At 42.2% G+C, this 16,177-nt stretch overlaps 1 protein-coding gene across 3 annotated transcripts in view; it reads right to left on the minus strand.

Annotated features, from left to right (window-relative positions):
• Positions 1-228: 228 nt before the first annotated feature.
• The window catches only part of AIFM1 (apoptosis inducing factor mitochondria associated 1), a 34,197-nt gene continuing 18,248 nt past the window's right edge, over positions 229-16,177 (minus strand). For all 3 annotated transcript variants that reach the window (XM_037147094.2, XM_037147093.2, XM_037147095.2), the window contains 10 exons: positions 12,067-12,151; positions 11,129-11,205; positions 9,714-9,822; positions 8,828-8,935; positions 8,396-8,484; positions 7,817-7,957; positions 5,765-5,907; positions 4,169-4,293; positions 2,190-2,386; positions 229-1,850 (listed from right to left, as the gene is read on the minus strand). In XM_037147094.2, coding sequence (XP_037002989.2) covers positions 1,779-1,850; positions 2,190-2,386; positions 4,169-4,293; positions 5,765-5,907; positions 7,817-7,957; positions 8,396-8,484; positions 8,828-8,935; positions 9,714-9,822; positions 11,129-11,205; positions 12,067-12,151 — 1,146 coding nt within the window. In that variant the 3' untranslated portion in view covers positions 229-1,778. The remainder of the gene's footprint in view (positions 1,851-2,189; positions 2,387-4,168; positions 4,294-5,764; positions 5,908-7,816; positions 7,958-8,395; positions 8,485-8,827; positions 8,936-9,713; positions 9,823-11,128; positions 11,206-12,066; positions 12,152-16,177) is intronic.

Raw genomic sequence — 16,177 nt, forward strand, 5'->3', positions numbered from 1 at the left:
TAGCAGTAGTGGTCGACTAAGGTCGACCAGTGCTCTGGTTGATCTCTATTTTTGGTGTGAACATAGTACTTGTGTGTCCTTCTATGGACACATCTCACTATAAAACACTTCTGCATGCATACGTTTGCCTTCCTCACTGACACTAGGAGTTTCTTAAGTGGCCATGTTTTCTCTATCTTCCTTTTCTGACATCCATCTGGTTCATAATAGGCACTCAATGAATACTGATTAGATAAATAGATCATTTCATTTTAATTAACTGAATTACAATGACATTCCATACAAGCAAGGATCACAACTGTCAAAGAATTAAACTAAATTGCACATAATGCTAAAACAAGATAAATTACAATCTGATCTTTTGTGAATTGATTTGTGAAACACTCCAGTATCTTACCACCACCTTTGAAAGCAACAATCATGACTGTATAATGATTGTATCCTGTCTCACAGGATACTAGATGTGTTTTCTACTTATGAATTTGGATATGTCATGTGTCAGGTTATATTTCACCAAAACTGTATGTGTGTGTACCCACACACACAGTATCAATTGTTCTAGTACAATTCATTTGTAAAGTGGACATTGGTCCATTCTAGTGTTCAAAAGGGATTTCATTGTAGCCATAACTCTCTTTAAACAAATTCAATATTTTAAAAAATCTACTTGCCATAATTTTCTCTTTACAAAATGATTCATAACTTTGGACTTCTGAAAATACTAAAAATTTCCTCTTAATTGAAGTAAGATTTGATTTTTAGAAGTTCAAGTAGTTTGAAATGCAAAAAGCCGAGTTGACTTAGGAAACTCTCACTTCTAATTCCAGGAAATCATCTATAAAGTGAAGAATGCCCATAAGCCTATCTTAGATAAAAAGGGGTTGGGAGAGAGCAGATTTTTAGTTTGGGAGACAGTGGGTGTAGGAGACAAGAGATCATGATCCCTCAAGGAGTCACTCTGCAGGTTTAGCTGCAAAGTACCAGATCTCTGAACCCTTGTCTCTGGTTGCAGTAAATGTCCTTCCTGCCTCCCCGCCATGCCCAGAACCTATTTAGCTCTGGAATGGGGGTTGCGGGTGTGGGTTGTGGCACATATGGTGGTGTTCCAGGTACAGCAGAGTCTATTCCATATGCTTACGTGTTCACTTATTCAACAATGAATAAGTAGGTGCTTTACTAAGCACCTACTGTGAGCCAGACTCTATGCTAAACTCTGGAGATATAACCAAGATCAAGATATTAAAGCCATGATTCCGTCTTCCAGGAAGCCGTAGACCAGCAGGGAGACATAAGCAAGGATCAGGTTTGGAAGGGTCAGGAAAGTCTTCATAGAGACCAGGACCTGCCCCAGAGGAGGAGAAAGGGGTCGAGCACTGTGGGCAGAGGCTACAGCTGGTGCACACAGAGGGGTCCACAGGGGCGAGATAGAAGTTTGGGGAAGTGAAAGGAGTTTGCAGTGTGGAACAGGGAATACTAGGCTGAGAAGAATCCTGTACTTGGTAGTAGCTCCAATTTGCTTGCTCTCTGATATGCACAGCTTTTCTCCCTTCATCCTCCCGCTCCCTTTCAAAGAGAGCAGAATTTAATTTAGAAGAATCAGATTTTATTTAATGATGTAAACATTAAGAATTTGCCTACATCATTGAAATATTCACAAAGGACATGATCATTCACACTCATATACACAGAGGAACTCTGCTGAATAAAAAATGTTCCTTTAGTCATCCACGCTGCTGTCAGGGACAGCAAATTGCTTGCCTAGTCCACTGGGGGGGGTTTCAGTCTTCATGGATGTTGAATAGTTTAGCTACTTCATTGAGATCTTCGTGTTGCTCACCGTCCTTAATGATCTGAGGGAGAGAGGAACAGTGGGTCACTAACACTCCACCTGCATTCTGGCTGTGCTGAACAATGGGGCAGCCTGAGGCACAATGGGAGGGAGTTGTGGGAACAATTTTCTACTAACCCCAAGAAGCGTAGGCCAACTCCCAGGCCATCCAGCCAGATCCCAAGTGAAAGAGAAACATTTCTGAGCCAAGGCTATATCTTTGTTCTGCTCAGATACAATTTGACCTGGGTGTCTGGTCAAATTTTACCTGACCAGGGTACCTGACGAAGAACAAAATCACAAGAACGTATTTTTGGCCTGCTCCTTCCACTTTCCTCTAAGAGCTCTGACAGGCACTTACCTTCCTTGCTATTGGCATTCGGTTGAAGATATTCCACAGCACAATTCCCACCACCACTTTGTCCCTGAGGTAGAAGATGACACCTTTGCCGTAGTCCTCCCCTTCCTCAGGGACCTGGGGGACTGCAGAGTTGCTGGGAGGAATGGTGATTTCTGACGCCTCCAACTCTGTCTCACTCTCTGATCGGATACCAGTCCCTGTGGCAAACCCCCAAAACAAAACAGTCAAAACAAAACAAAGTCAGTTATTATGAGCTTAGAAAATTCTAGAAGGAAAGTGTTTTTCGATACCTGCTTTAAGCAGCTCCTATATGATTTGTTTTTCTATGCTCTCTCAGTGAAAACTGGCCTTCTTCAGCCTCTCTTCATTGTCAAAGGCAACAAAAGCTCTTCCTTGCCAGCTTGTGGGCACTGCATCAATCTGACTCAAAACTTCCCTCCCTTAGTATCTCATTTTAAATTTATGCTATGGATATTTCCTGCTATCCAGATTTCTTCAAATGGCAAGGCTTGTTCCTGTCCTCTGAGAAACATTCTAGAGTTACACGGTCCAGTACAGTGGACCATGTAACTAGCCACAAATAACTACTCTAGTTAAAATTAATTACACTTTAAAATACTTTAATTAAAATTAGGTGAAACGTAAAATTCGGTTCCTCATTTATACTAGCCACAATTCAAGTGCTAAATAGCCACATGTGGCTAGTGGCTAATGTATTGGACAGGGCACAGATAGAACAATGCTATCATAGTGGAAAGTTCTGTTGTATAGTGCTACCATCCAGACACTCGGGCCAAGGAGGAGAAGGCATTTCCATGTGGAAAACCACAGTGGAGCTGTTTCCTCCTGTTGAGGGCAGGGACAGGAGGCTGCACGGGGAAGGGGCATCTTATCTTCTAAGAATGACCAAGTTCTAAGTAACGCTGTTCAGTGCACAGAGGAGTGACATGGAGTTTCCAAGTCCCTATAGGTTCCTCTCCTGGATCCACTGCCCAGGAGAGGTCAGAACTGAGGAGGAGGTGACATGATCAACTTAGATTACACAGAAAAAGGACCTAAATATCTATATAATGTCTTGTTTTCTCTTTCGTAAAGAGCAACTTGTCCTTGAAATACCTCTGACAAGAGGACATGGGGGTTAAATAACTTCAGCCAAGGTCGTGGAAGGGAGAGAGAATAGGCCTAGGAGTTAATGAAAGATGTGTGTGGGAGAGAAATTCATTCTGAGAGAGGTGCCTCCCATCTAAAGAAAATCTGGCATTAAGATCTAATAAATAGAATTAGAGGTAGCTCAAGATTTACTCAGCCCACTTCTTCACCGCCCAAGGCCTATGGAGGATAGGAGGTTCTAAACTAAGGCTTTCAGGCTTAGTTTTTAGGGTTAGCAGGAAGAAGGAAAAAAAAAAAAGCAAAACAAAAGTGAAACCAAAAACATGTAATAAGTCCAGATTTCCTTTATCATGTAGGTCTTCCTATTCCCTAGAGACTAACTAAACAACAGACTAACTGAGCTAGCCATTGTCTAGAGTCTCGGATGGAGATCCACAATATCTGTGCCTCTGCTTTGACCAGGATACCTGATTTTGCCAGCTCTCAGACCACAAAATAGTGGGACTTTGGGTTTGGTTTATTATTTTTTTAAGATTATTTATTTTTCGAGAGAGGGGAAGGGAGGGAGAAAGAGAGGGAGAGAAACACCCACGTGTGGTTGCCTCTCATGCACCCCCAAACGGGGACCTGGTCCACAATCCAGGCACGTGCCTTGACTGGGGATTGAACCAGTGACACTTTGGTTCACAGGCTCACACTCAGTCCACTAAGCCACACCAGCCAGGGCAGATTTGGTTTATTTTAAAGCACACATGAAGAGAGACTTTCACTGACAGTCCTCCCTGGCCAATATGGAAAGCCCTTGTTCAGGAGAATGTGGACCACTGCTTCTCAACACTCTTCCAAGGGAAGTGGTTGGCCTTCCTTACCTGACTGCTCTGTGGCAGATCTTGGGTTGTCTTGTTCAGAGGCTTTTGCGAAAACCCCAACTGTGGGCAAACTACTGTCCACGAGACCAATAGCTTCATAGCCAACTTCAGGGCCCAAATCGCTCCTAAGGAAGAAGGGAGAAGAGGGTGCTCTGTCATGGGACTATAAAGAATGACACAGTAGGACACTTTTTTAAGACTCTTCACTTTTATGCTACCCAAAGAACTTTATGAGCAACACAAGACAAACACCAAATTGTTCTGTCTCCTCCGCGGGCACTTGGGAATCATTGTGAGAAAGCGTGATTCTCCTAAGCAACTTTTATTTTGCTTAAAAAACCATTATAAATATCACATATCCATACAATGTTCTGCATTCTTCAATTTAGTCATGCTTTTATCCAATACCACATCTGGGGAGTGATGGGTTCCCTACATTTACTGTTCACAACCTTCCTTTAACTTCTCCTAAAACTGCTTTTTAGAAGCTTTAAAGAGTGATCCATATTTATGGAATTCAGAACCTGAGACATTTTATGGTTTCATTAACTGACAGTATTTCCTCTTAGCCTCCATTTTTCAAGGTCAGAATGCTTTCTATAAAGAGGTACCTTCACCTACTTGGTCATTTTATTTTAACTATTCTTGGAAAGTTTCCCTATCATCATCATCATCATCATCATCATCATCATCATCATCATCAGCATCATCATCTGTTCCTAATATGCTAGGAACTTCACGGAATATTTACAGCACACACACACTACAGTTTTGTAATCATCTAGGGTACTTGAGCTGTTTTGTTTCTGGTGCTCTGCATTTTGTTATCTTCTTGGCCACAGAAGCACATTGGACTGGTGTCTTCAAGGATGAAGTCTAGAATGACCTCTTGCTTTCTGTTCCTGAGACCCAGCTGATAATTGCATAGCTATGGACTACTCTTTTCCTAACTGAATTAGCTTATATGTATTGACACTGAAATCCACCTGCTATGTTTTTGCTGCCCACTCATAAAACTGTTTGTGATGATTCTAAAATGTATTATCAGCTGAGAATTTTCTTTATAGGTTTCTGAAACCTTTGGGTTTTTTATGGACCCCATCTTTCAAATCAACAAGATGAGAATGTGGCAAACAGGGCCAGCCCCAGTACTCAGGAATGTCTGTTGCTAACTTTTTGCTATCCAGAGAACTGCCTATATATGCCTTACTTTGAACTCTTGATCTTAAGGGTTACAAATGAGTGGGCTACCTTTTTTTTATCAGCATGTAAGGCTCATTAGGGTTAGCAGCAAAGAGCAAATTAAAATATACTATCTCTACCTAAGAGCACACTTTTGTACTCCCTACTATAATTTGAACTCTGAGCTATGTCAACAGAAGTGCTGATGCCCTCTCCATTTAGTCAGCTAGTCTAAGTTATGCTGAATGGGACTCTTTTACCAGACGGCTGCTTTGGGGTAGAATGTGTGGACATGAGTTGGAATCCCACCCTCATATAAAATGAATGGACCCACAAGGAAACCAAACCATAACTCTGTGGTTCTATTAATTCTGTGTTTGAACCAGTTCAGTCCTCAAGGCACAAAACTATTACCAGAACATTGACTGATGCCAGTATGGCTTAGCAGCTCCAGTCATATTTTCTCCAGCCAATCTTCCACTCACAACAGCATGATCATGGTGCTCTACCCGCCTCCTACCCAACTTTATGTCATAGAAGCATGCGGCATCTCCAGCCTGCAGAGACATATACATTACATGAGTGTGTGATTTAAAAAAAGCAAGTTGAAGACAGAACATAAACTTTTGGGGCTCGAAAACACTTATGATGCCACCTAATTAATGTTATCCATCTACAGGCCAGAATCATATATATATACACTATCAAAATAGTTGAGATTCCATTTTTTTTAAAGATGTATTTAATTTTAGAGAGGGGAAGAGAAAGAGAAAGAGAAAGAGAAAGAGAAAGAGAAAGAGAAAGAGAAAGAGAAAGAGAAAGAGAAAGAGAAAGAGAAAGAGAAAGAGAGGGAGAGAAACATCAATGTGTGGTTGCCTCTCACATGCCCCCTTACTGGGGACCTGGCCTGTGCCCTAAACTGGGAATTGAACCAGCAGCCTTTTGGTTCACAGACCCATGCTCAATCCACTGAACTATGACAGCCAGGGTGAGATTCCATTTTAAAAAAAACTATTCTTTGTTTCCACAAAGCTAACCTAAATATTCTATGCTCTAGCTCATAATTATTTCTTCTCATTTTGCCCTTAACAGAGACAGGATATTTAATAACCATGATTTGCAGAATATTCTCTCCTATGTGTGGAAACAGGTTTTAGACGTGAATACCTCTTACCTAGAACTCTTTTCCAAGATAAGATTTTTTTCGTTATTCAGTATTTATTCATTCAACAAATATATAGAGAGAGTACTTATACTATACAAAGCATTATACTGTCTGGGTTGCTTGCCCCAAGGAGTGTACAACATAGCTGAGGAAGGTGCAGCATTGTTCCTCACTGCAGTGCAATGCAAACAAGAAATGTGCCATCTTACAGGTACAAATTAAGTGAGCTCAGTGTTTCAAAGAGAGAGAACCTATGGCTGGAGGTAAATGAGGCCGGTTTTGTGAAGGAGGTGGTATGTGAGCTTTCCAATCCTTTGCTCACTTTTGTGGCTATTCAGGTTCCCCCAAAGACTTCCCTAAAAATTCAACACATGAGCAATAGTGAAATAAACTATGAAATCTATTTAATGGAATAGTATACAGTCATTACACTGTTTAGAGAATCTGAAGCAATGTGGAAAATACATTATAATGTTAAGTGAAAAAGAAAAGAATATAAATATTCATACATAGTATGCTTGCTGTGACTATCTCCAAAAAAAAGAAGAAGAAAATCTATGCACAATAAAATGAAGGGAAGGAAATACACCAAAAAAACCAGTGGTTACTGCAGGTGATTTCTTCCTTTCTCCTTCTTGTCTGTCTACTATATTGAGCATGTTTATCTTTTATAACAAGTTTTTTTTTAAAAAATCCAGTACATTTTATCTTAAAAGAAGTTTTAAGTGAAAACACCCTTCAAAGTTTCTATGTTCTTAGCTGTAGAGTCCACAATCAAACCCAATACACTTGTAATGCTCTAACAATGGAGAAATTACTTCATGTTTCCTACATACTATATAGGCTTGTTTGTATCACATCTGATTGTTTAAAACAGCTAAAAATAGTTCTCGAGGAAAATGAAAATGGAGTAACTTTCTTTCCTAGAAAATGTCATAAAATTGCCTCATCCTCTAATCCCTGGACTCACATTCAGGCAGAAGGAACAACAGATGTGTCTGAAAGCTGTGCACACGCCCACCAGGCTCATGCTGATGGCTGCCGCCAACAGCAGCACTGGAAGAGCTCTAGTTCTGTAGGTATGCACACTGTTCATTTCCTTTTCCACTAGCTTACAGTGTGAGACCATACCTGATCTTGTAAATCAAGCAGTTCATGAGTATCTGTTCTCTGCCCATGGCTTCCAAACATTCTGACCCTATCATGCTAAGCTACTAAATGAGCTTTAGCACCCCACTGGATAGACTTGCTCTGAAGCTGGGGACAAGGAACCATGCTTGGTCTTGCTGTAGCATACTTACCACCCAGATGTTAGAGCGTGCTTGGAGCTCTGCATTTACCCGGAAGCCACCAAAATCTGAATCTATCTCTAGTCCACCAGTCTTGGCCAAATCAACATTGGGCTCTAGGCCCACGGCTGCCACTATGTGGTCAGTTTCTACCTGAGGAAAAGAAAATAAATAATTCAGTCAATCACCACAGTTTCCCTGTATGCCCATGGACATAGCAACTGTACATAATGCCATTAAGAATGGGGCTTTATTTTTTTTTTAAAAACCACTGGTTCATTGACCTCTGGTCAAGTCTCCTGCTCCACACACTCATACCCCATATCACTTGAAGAGAAATCTGTCACCTTAGTCAGGTCTCAAAAATCTGTGATAAGATAGGAAAGGGAGACAGAAAAGTGGGTCACAGGTGTCCCCTCTGGCTCTCATCATTCTTATTTTAATGCAGGGACAGTTCATTCAGAAAATCATGACAGGTTAATGGTGGCTGCCAAGAAAACTAATCTACTGGTATCAAATGAACAAGTAAGAATGAGGAAGGGGGAGGGGAGGGCTAGAAGGTCATCTGGCAGCCTTTCTCCCCCTCCTTACCTTCCGGCCATCTTTCAGCTTGATGAGTAACTTGCCACCGCTGACTCCAACTGATTGCACAATAGCATTGGGCAGCACCTTAACCCCCTCTGTGAAGGCAAACAAGACCTGAGGCTGAGCCTGTGAGCCTACCACCTTCGTGAAAAGTAGGGAAGCTGACTAGAGGCACCCCATCTGCAAACCACTAATCGCCCATATGCAGACAACCTTGGGGTACCGCAAGAACCTATGCCTGTAGTTCATTTTCAGCACTTCTGGGAGTTTGGTGCGTAAGATTCAGAACACCTACATGAACTTTGCTGGCTGAAGAATGGTGGAAACATTTCAACCACCGGGTGATATCGCTTATGTCAAAGGGGTTTGCAAAGAAGTAAACATGGCATTAGGCCTAACTCAGAGGAAAGAGTGGCAGCATATGGAAAGTCTCTCTACCTCGTCTGACTTTTTCCATGGTCCAGTTGCTGAGGTATTCGGGGAGGACCTTTCCCATATTTCCTTTTTCAGGAAAGAGTTGAATCACTTCAGTGCCTAAGGCTTGAGCTGGGAAAAAGAAAAAAAAAGAGTAGGGATAGCTGGAGGCAAAAGCCAGTCCTAAAACAGGAAGAGAAGTAAAGGAGTGGCAGGCAGGCAGGCAGCCATCTACTATGGCAAGGACAATGTTCTGACCCAGGTGAGAGCTCCAATTTGTGGGGCACTGGGGCACGAGGGCATTCACAAAAGCCAGTACAACAGGTGCCAGAACTGTTGTCCCTGGCTTGGAATACATACTGTGAACTCAGTGCACTTGCACTCAGGCCTCACCTCAGGTTTACACACAAGTGCCGTGGGACCTCTGAATAGTAAGTACCCTCCTGGAGAAGGTGCCCCGATTTCACACAGCTTAGGAAAAATGGGTGCCCTGAAACATTCAGACTGGAACTCACAGATGTGTCAAGCTGGGAACCATCATGTGTCTGAAGGAAGTCTTTGACTTTTACAGGGAGCAGCAGTTCAAAGATGTGTACACTTCTGTAGTTTACACTGCCTTTACCATCTTAAGAACTCACTTTCCTTATTCTTTTATCTCTAAAGCCTCTTAGCCTGGAAGCTAGAGAAAAGGAAAGAAAGCACCGCTACTCAGCTGCTCAGATAGCAGCTTTGGGGTCACTAAAGGATCCCTCATCGGAACTAAGCTCAGAACTAGCTTCTTAGAATATCAACTTTAGTTGAACTTTTCCTACTGATCCTAGCAAATGCATTTCTGGAGTTTGTCAGAGCCCTGAAAAGCATGTGATATCAGATCAGAGGGAAAAAATCGAGGTCACTCCCCAATACTCACCTTTTCTGCCAAGAGCACAGGCCAGTTCGCTACCAAGGAAGCCTCCACCAATAATTGTAATCGACTTGACTTCCCGGGAAATCTTCTCTAAGGTTCTAAAGTCTCCAATCTGCAGGATCGCACCAGTTTAGTCCATTGATTTCCCAAAGGGGCACAGGATGACAATACCAGGAACTATCTCCTGCTAATCTTCAACAACGGTAATTTGCACGTACAATCTCCTTATATAAAGTGGCTCAATTATAGCTCATATGTTATTTTTAAGAATTAAAATAGTGTTTTTATTTTAATACCTTTTGTATCAAAGAATGACATAGCTTATGGGGGGCACTGGCTTCTCATATAAGTCAAGCCGCGAACATTTGTTTCCAAAAAATAGGTTTTGCAGCTGAAATGCCTGAGTTTGAAATTCAGCTTAGCCATTTATTGCCCAGGTCACTTCACCAAGCCACTTACCCTTCTCTGCTTCAGTGACATCTACTATAAAATGAAGAAAATAAACTGCAATGGCTGAGTTTTGTAATGAGAGATATAATAGACGATACATAAATAAAGCATCTCTTAACACAATAGTCAGAAAAGGGAACCCTAGAGAGGACAGGTGACTTGCTCAAGGTCCCATAGCTTATTAGTGTCATTTAACTACAGAAGTCACATTTTGGGACAGCCCATGTTATTGATGTACATTTCTTTGTCCACTATCACACTCCTAGCAAAAGTGGTTTTCAACTGGGGGCAGTTTTACCCCTTCACCCCAGAGGACATTTGGTATTTTGGGCTGTCGCACTGGGCGTGGGGAGGTGCTGCTTGCAGCTAGTGGGTAGAGTTCAGGGACACTGCTAAACATCCTACAAAGCACAGAACAGTCCCTCATGGCAATCACCCAGCCCAAAATGTCAGGAGTTCAGAGGCTGATAAACCTAGTTCTGCCAAGAACTTAAAGGATTGTACAAATCTTTTCAAATACCCATAACAGTGGCCAGAAAATTTTAACAGTTTCATAAGCAAAGCACAGTGATAAGCAACCCCCCTCTTCCTTCCTCACTTAGGTACTCTTATTTTTTCTCCCCAAAGTCTCCACTTTAGAACTTGCGATAAAAAACGCCAAGAGACTATAAGGAGTTACAATGACTCAAATGCATCAGGAAAAAATAACATAGAAGGGCAATCGGAAGGAACTATAGCAAGCAATGAAAATACCAAATATATTTTTTCTCCTAGGAGCTTAAAACCCTTGAGTGAGGTATTTGAGGTGCAGAGAGAGGAAGTGACTTGCTCAAGGCCAAATAACCAGTCTGTAGAAGAGCCATAAATAGAACTCGAATCTTCCAATTCCTGGGTGGGGACTTGGGGACCATACATTTATGCTACCTCTTCAAAACCGACACAATGAAAGCACTAAAGCAGACAATTACCTTTCTGAAAAGTGTTGTTCTACTCTTCACCTCTGCTCCAGCCCTATCAATGGCAGACAGAGTTCTTGGAGTGCCTCCTGGAAATAAGAGGAGGAAAAGCCTTCATCCCAACAAGCAAGAGCTGGCCCAAACTATCCCCCCACAAAGGTGATGCTGTGGTGTGTATGTTCCTGCTGGTGCTACAGCTATAGGATTGGAGGCTTTGTTTTGCTGCAACTTGCAGCAGGCTTTTGTCAATTTTCTTTGAGAAGCACATTTCAGAGTATCTCTTCAAAGGTCCCCCATCTTCCACATATATGGTCACAAGGCCTCACTTTCTGCTTCCCTCCCGGTTCTCTTTCACTAGTTTCTCACCAAGACAGCATAGCTACTTTGTTTAAGAACTTCTCCAGTCTCTTTTCTTGATTTCTGATTGGGACTGAGCAATGAACCGACAAGGCTATATCACTTTCTGGGCACTGGGCAGCATGCAGAGGTTAAGCAGGGAGAGTAAAAAAATGTAATCCCCCTTAATATCTATCCATGCTCTTTGGGGAAAGAACAGCAAGGATAACCCCAGAAAGACTGTTGATGGGATGCCTAGAGGTAGCTGGGCTTTGTACAAAGATAAAGACACCCACTTCAGAGAGTCTGGGTTTTGGTGTCCTTAAAATTAAGTGATACTGCCCTGGCTGGTGTGGCTCAGTAGATTGAGTACTGGCCTGCGAATCAAAAGGCCACTGGTTTGATTCCCAGTCAGGGCACATGCCTGGGTTGTGGGCCAGGTCCCTGTTTGGAGGTGCATGAGAGGCAACCACACATTGATGTTTCTCTCTCCCCCTTCTCCTTTCTCTATAAATAAGTAAATAAAAACTTAAAGTGATACCTCCTATACCTCCTATACTGACACTCGAATGAGCTATATATCAGCGAAGAAAGTCATCTCCAGAAATACTCACCTGTTGCAATCAAGCACTTCTCATAGGTTATTTGAGAGCCGTCATTAAGTTTCACCAAGTTGCCTCTCACATCCAGCTGTACTACCTGGTACAGACACACACATACACATGCACACAAAAGATTTAAAGATAAATTAGCTTTAAGCCATTTTTATTGAGATATAATTCACTTAATGAAAAATCCACCATTTTAAAGTGTACCATTCAGTGGTTTTTAGTATATTCACAAGCTTGTGCAACCATCACCACTATAATTCCAGACCATTTCCACTGCCCCCCAAAAGAACCCTGTACCTATTATTAGCCATCACCCCAATGAGAAGAATTAGTTGTTAACCTAAGATAATCAATCCTTCAGAAACCATTTCTGAGTAATCACTGGCACCACAGCTTCTCGTACTCAGTTTCCTATGGTCCTTGTTCCCTAAGCAACTGACACGAGAGCAAGTCCCTACAGTCCCAAAGTTCCTGCTCAATTTGTGGAGATGAAGAAGAACAGGGACAGACTTTTCTGTTTGGTGCTTTGGAACGCTGACTTTCTTGTTAACAACTCTCCTACACTGTTGCCATTTTTACAGGATGCTCTGCCCAACTTCTAGCCCTCAATAAAACTTAGATGCCTCCCCAAACTTTTTATCTTCCCCCCAACTCCTCCCTGTCACAGGGCCAGGAGGGGCTGTTGGCTCCTGCTGTTTCCAGATCCCCGTGTCCTCATCTCCTTTGGAGGGACAACTACCTATATCCCTATCAAGCCAGTGTTATCCAGTCACCCCCTAGCCACTCCTTCTCATTCACTGGAGACCTCTGAACCTGGCTCATACTTTACCTCTGAGCCACCTCCAGAATCTTGTTATTGCTTAACCTCTACTTCTACCTCAGACACCCCACTCTTTGGTCACAATTGTTCATCCTTCCAGCTTTCTGTCAGTCCCACTGTCATCTATACTTGCTTTTGATTTTCTCTGTTCATCCGGCAGGTTATTCAATCTCAACTGGGCTAGTGGTAGATCATCCAAACTGCTCTCTTGCCAGCACCCCTACTTCACTGTACCCTATTTCTTCTTATTGTGAAAAGCTTGAGCTTTGGAGTCACAGAGACTGGGGTTCCAATTTCTGCTCCACTCCTTACTAACTTTGAGACCATTCATTCAAGATATATTTATTAAGCACCTACTACATGTCAGGCACTGCGCTAAGTGCTGGGGGTACAATGGTGAGAAAAACAAGATATGTTCCCTGCCTTCAGAGTCTAGTAGCAAAGATAATTTAAGGAGTACTACAAGCAAATATAAGAAATCAGCTGAGAAATGCTGTTGTAAGGGCAACAGAGATAGTTCTAGGAACATAGAACAGGCACACTCAATCAAGCTTTCTGGAGGCAATGACATACACTGAGATGGGATGGATCAGCAGATTTTTAGCCCTCTTTGTTTTGTGGTGGGTAAGTTCCCTCTTCAATCCAACCCCTCTACTCAACTTTCACACACTTCACTCTCACATAAGCACCTGACATCCTAGTTTATTGCAAAGACAAGCGAGGCCCTTAGATGTGATCTGTCTCAGCTTCCTATAAGTTTCCCACCTCCCAATGCCCAAATAAAGACCATACTTTCTTCTAGCTTCTGGAATGAGTTGTCTTTTCCGTTCTGTTTCTGTGTCTGACCCCCATTCCTTCCTTTCTTTCCCAGAACCTTCCCCTATTAGTCTCCCATTCATTCCCCTAAGTCTGTCCCATCTTGAAAGTCTCACCTTTGATTCTAGGTCCTCCCCAAGCTTTTGTCCTACTGCCATCACCCTGTTCTCATTCAAACCTTTTGAAACACTAGTTTATCAACTCTTTTCTAACTTCACAATGATATCTGAGCCACTAAATCAAATGGGTCATTTTATAATTCTTTTCTTACCAGATTCCTTTGTTGAAGTAACATCGTGCATCACATCCTCCTCCTTGAAACTCTCTCTGATCTTGGCCCTTGCCCTGGGCTCTCCTCAGACTGCCCTTTAACTTCTTTCCTAGTCTCCCTAGCAGACTCTTCTTAAGCCTGTCTCCAAAAAGTTAGGTTCCCAGGGTTCCATCGTTACCCTCCTCCTGTTCTGACTACAGAACTCTGTGGGAGACCTCGCCCACTCTCATGATTTCAACTCCTACACACATGTGGATAATTCTTGAATCTGTCTGAGCCTAGAACCCTCTTCTGAGCATCACGGTCATATATCCAACTGCCCACAGAACAGCTCCACAGACACTCTACTTCCTACTTAGCAGTCCAAAACTAAATTTTATTTCTCTCCTAAACTAGATCTTCCTCTTGCAATGTCTCTCTTGGCTGAGGATATCTCAACACCTACCACACAAGCTAAAAACCAGAAAGTCATCTTTGCCTCCTTCCTCTCCCTCATGTTCCACCTTCAATCTATCGCCATGACTGTCAAGTCTGCCTCCTAAGCATGTCTGCAGGGTTCCCCACTCTTTACCACATTGCTGCCAGGAAGCTACACACTGATGTTGGTAAGAGCTTGAGCTCTGCAGTCAGAATACTGCAGTCAGACAGATCTGGGCTCAAATTCTGTCTCTACCACTTATTAGGTGTGTGATCTTGGGCAAGTTATTTAACCTCTTTTTTAATTTCAGTGTCTGTCTCTATAACATGGAAATAGTAATAGTACTTACCTCATAAGATTATTGTGAGGAGAAAATGAGATAATACATATAAAGTGTTTTGAACTGTGTTGACTTCATCATCACCACTACTGCCCTAATTTGGGCCCCCATCATCTCTCACCTGGATTATCGCAATAGTCTTCAAAATGGTCTATCTCTAAATAGTCTTGTCCCCCTTAAATCCATCCATGCTCATCACAGCCCATGGAGTGGTTACTTAAAATTCAATCCAATGGTATTATATCCTCATCTAAGACCCAACAGCTCCCCAGTACCTATGGCATAAAGCTCAACCTCTTTCACATGACAGAGCTCTCTGGGATCAGGCTCCTGCATGACTTCTCAGTTTCATCTCTTGCCATCCCTTAACTTGTACTTTCTGCTCTCTCAGTACCTAGGTGCTTGTTTCCCTGCACCCAACATGCTTTTCCATACCCCCGTGCCTTTCCTTATGCAGTTCCTTTTTATTTGAATGCTCTTCACTCTCATCTTGTGATTGTCTCTTCATTCCATAATATTTCCCATTCTATAAGACTTCCTCCTCCAGGAAGCCTTCCCTGAAATCATCACTATACTGGGCACACTTCCCAGTATAAGTCCCACAATATACTGTGTATATCTTTCATATTCCATATCTGTTTGCTATGATTATGTGTGCATATTTCTATGCACAGATAATCATAGCAAACAGATTGCTATGATTATCATAGCAATAGAGTGTCTGTGGAGCTGTTCTGTGGGCAGTTGGATATATGACCATGATGCTCAGAAGAGGGTTCTAGGCTCAGACAGATTCAAGAATTATCCACATATGTGCATAGAAATGCACACATAGAAATATGCACAGATAATCATGTTAGCCCCTACAGGGCAAGGGCCTGTGTGTTATTTACACATAGGGGATACTTTATGCTCTGGACCTCATCCAGTCTGATCTTTGCTCTTGATAACCATTCCCTTTCAACTGGAACACTGCCATTAGTTTACAAATATACTCTAGTACCTCCCATCAACAAAAGTGAAACATAACACAATACAAAACCTTCCCTGCACCCCACAAATGCCCTCTAATACCTGCTCCCATTACTTAGACACTTATCTTTGTAAAGTCTGACAATATTTCCATACTGACCTATGCCTGAATTACTTTACTATCTGGAACACCCACTCATCAATCTCTCAGTAATCCCAAGTAAATGTTAGTGTGCAGAAACAGGAAGAAGGGAGAACGGCAGAGATGCAAATCAGGAAAGGGACCGGCTTCAGGGTCATGGTCCTCAAATGATCTGACCTCCCTGGGAAAGGTTAGTTGGCATGCTACTCTAGGTTCAAAGGTGCTTTTCCCAAGAAGACACACTAAGCATTGTAGACTGGCAATATTAATTCTAAAATGAGTCAATCCTTTTTTGATAAGCTACAATGGCAGGGCAGATGTAAACAATACTGGGA

Source organism: Artibeus jamaicensis, unplaced genomic scaffold (assembly GCF_021234435.1).
Source record: "Artibeus jamaicensis isolate MK-2021 breed Jamaican fruit bat unplaced genomic scaffold, CSHL_Jam_final contig_240, whole genome shotgun sequence".
Taxonomy (NCBI): Eukaryota; Metazoa; Chordata; class Mammalia; order Chiroptera; family Phyllostomidae; genus Artibeus; species Artibeus jamaicensis.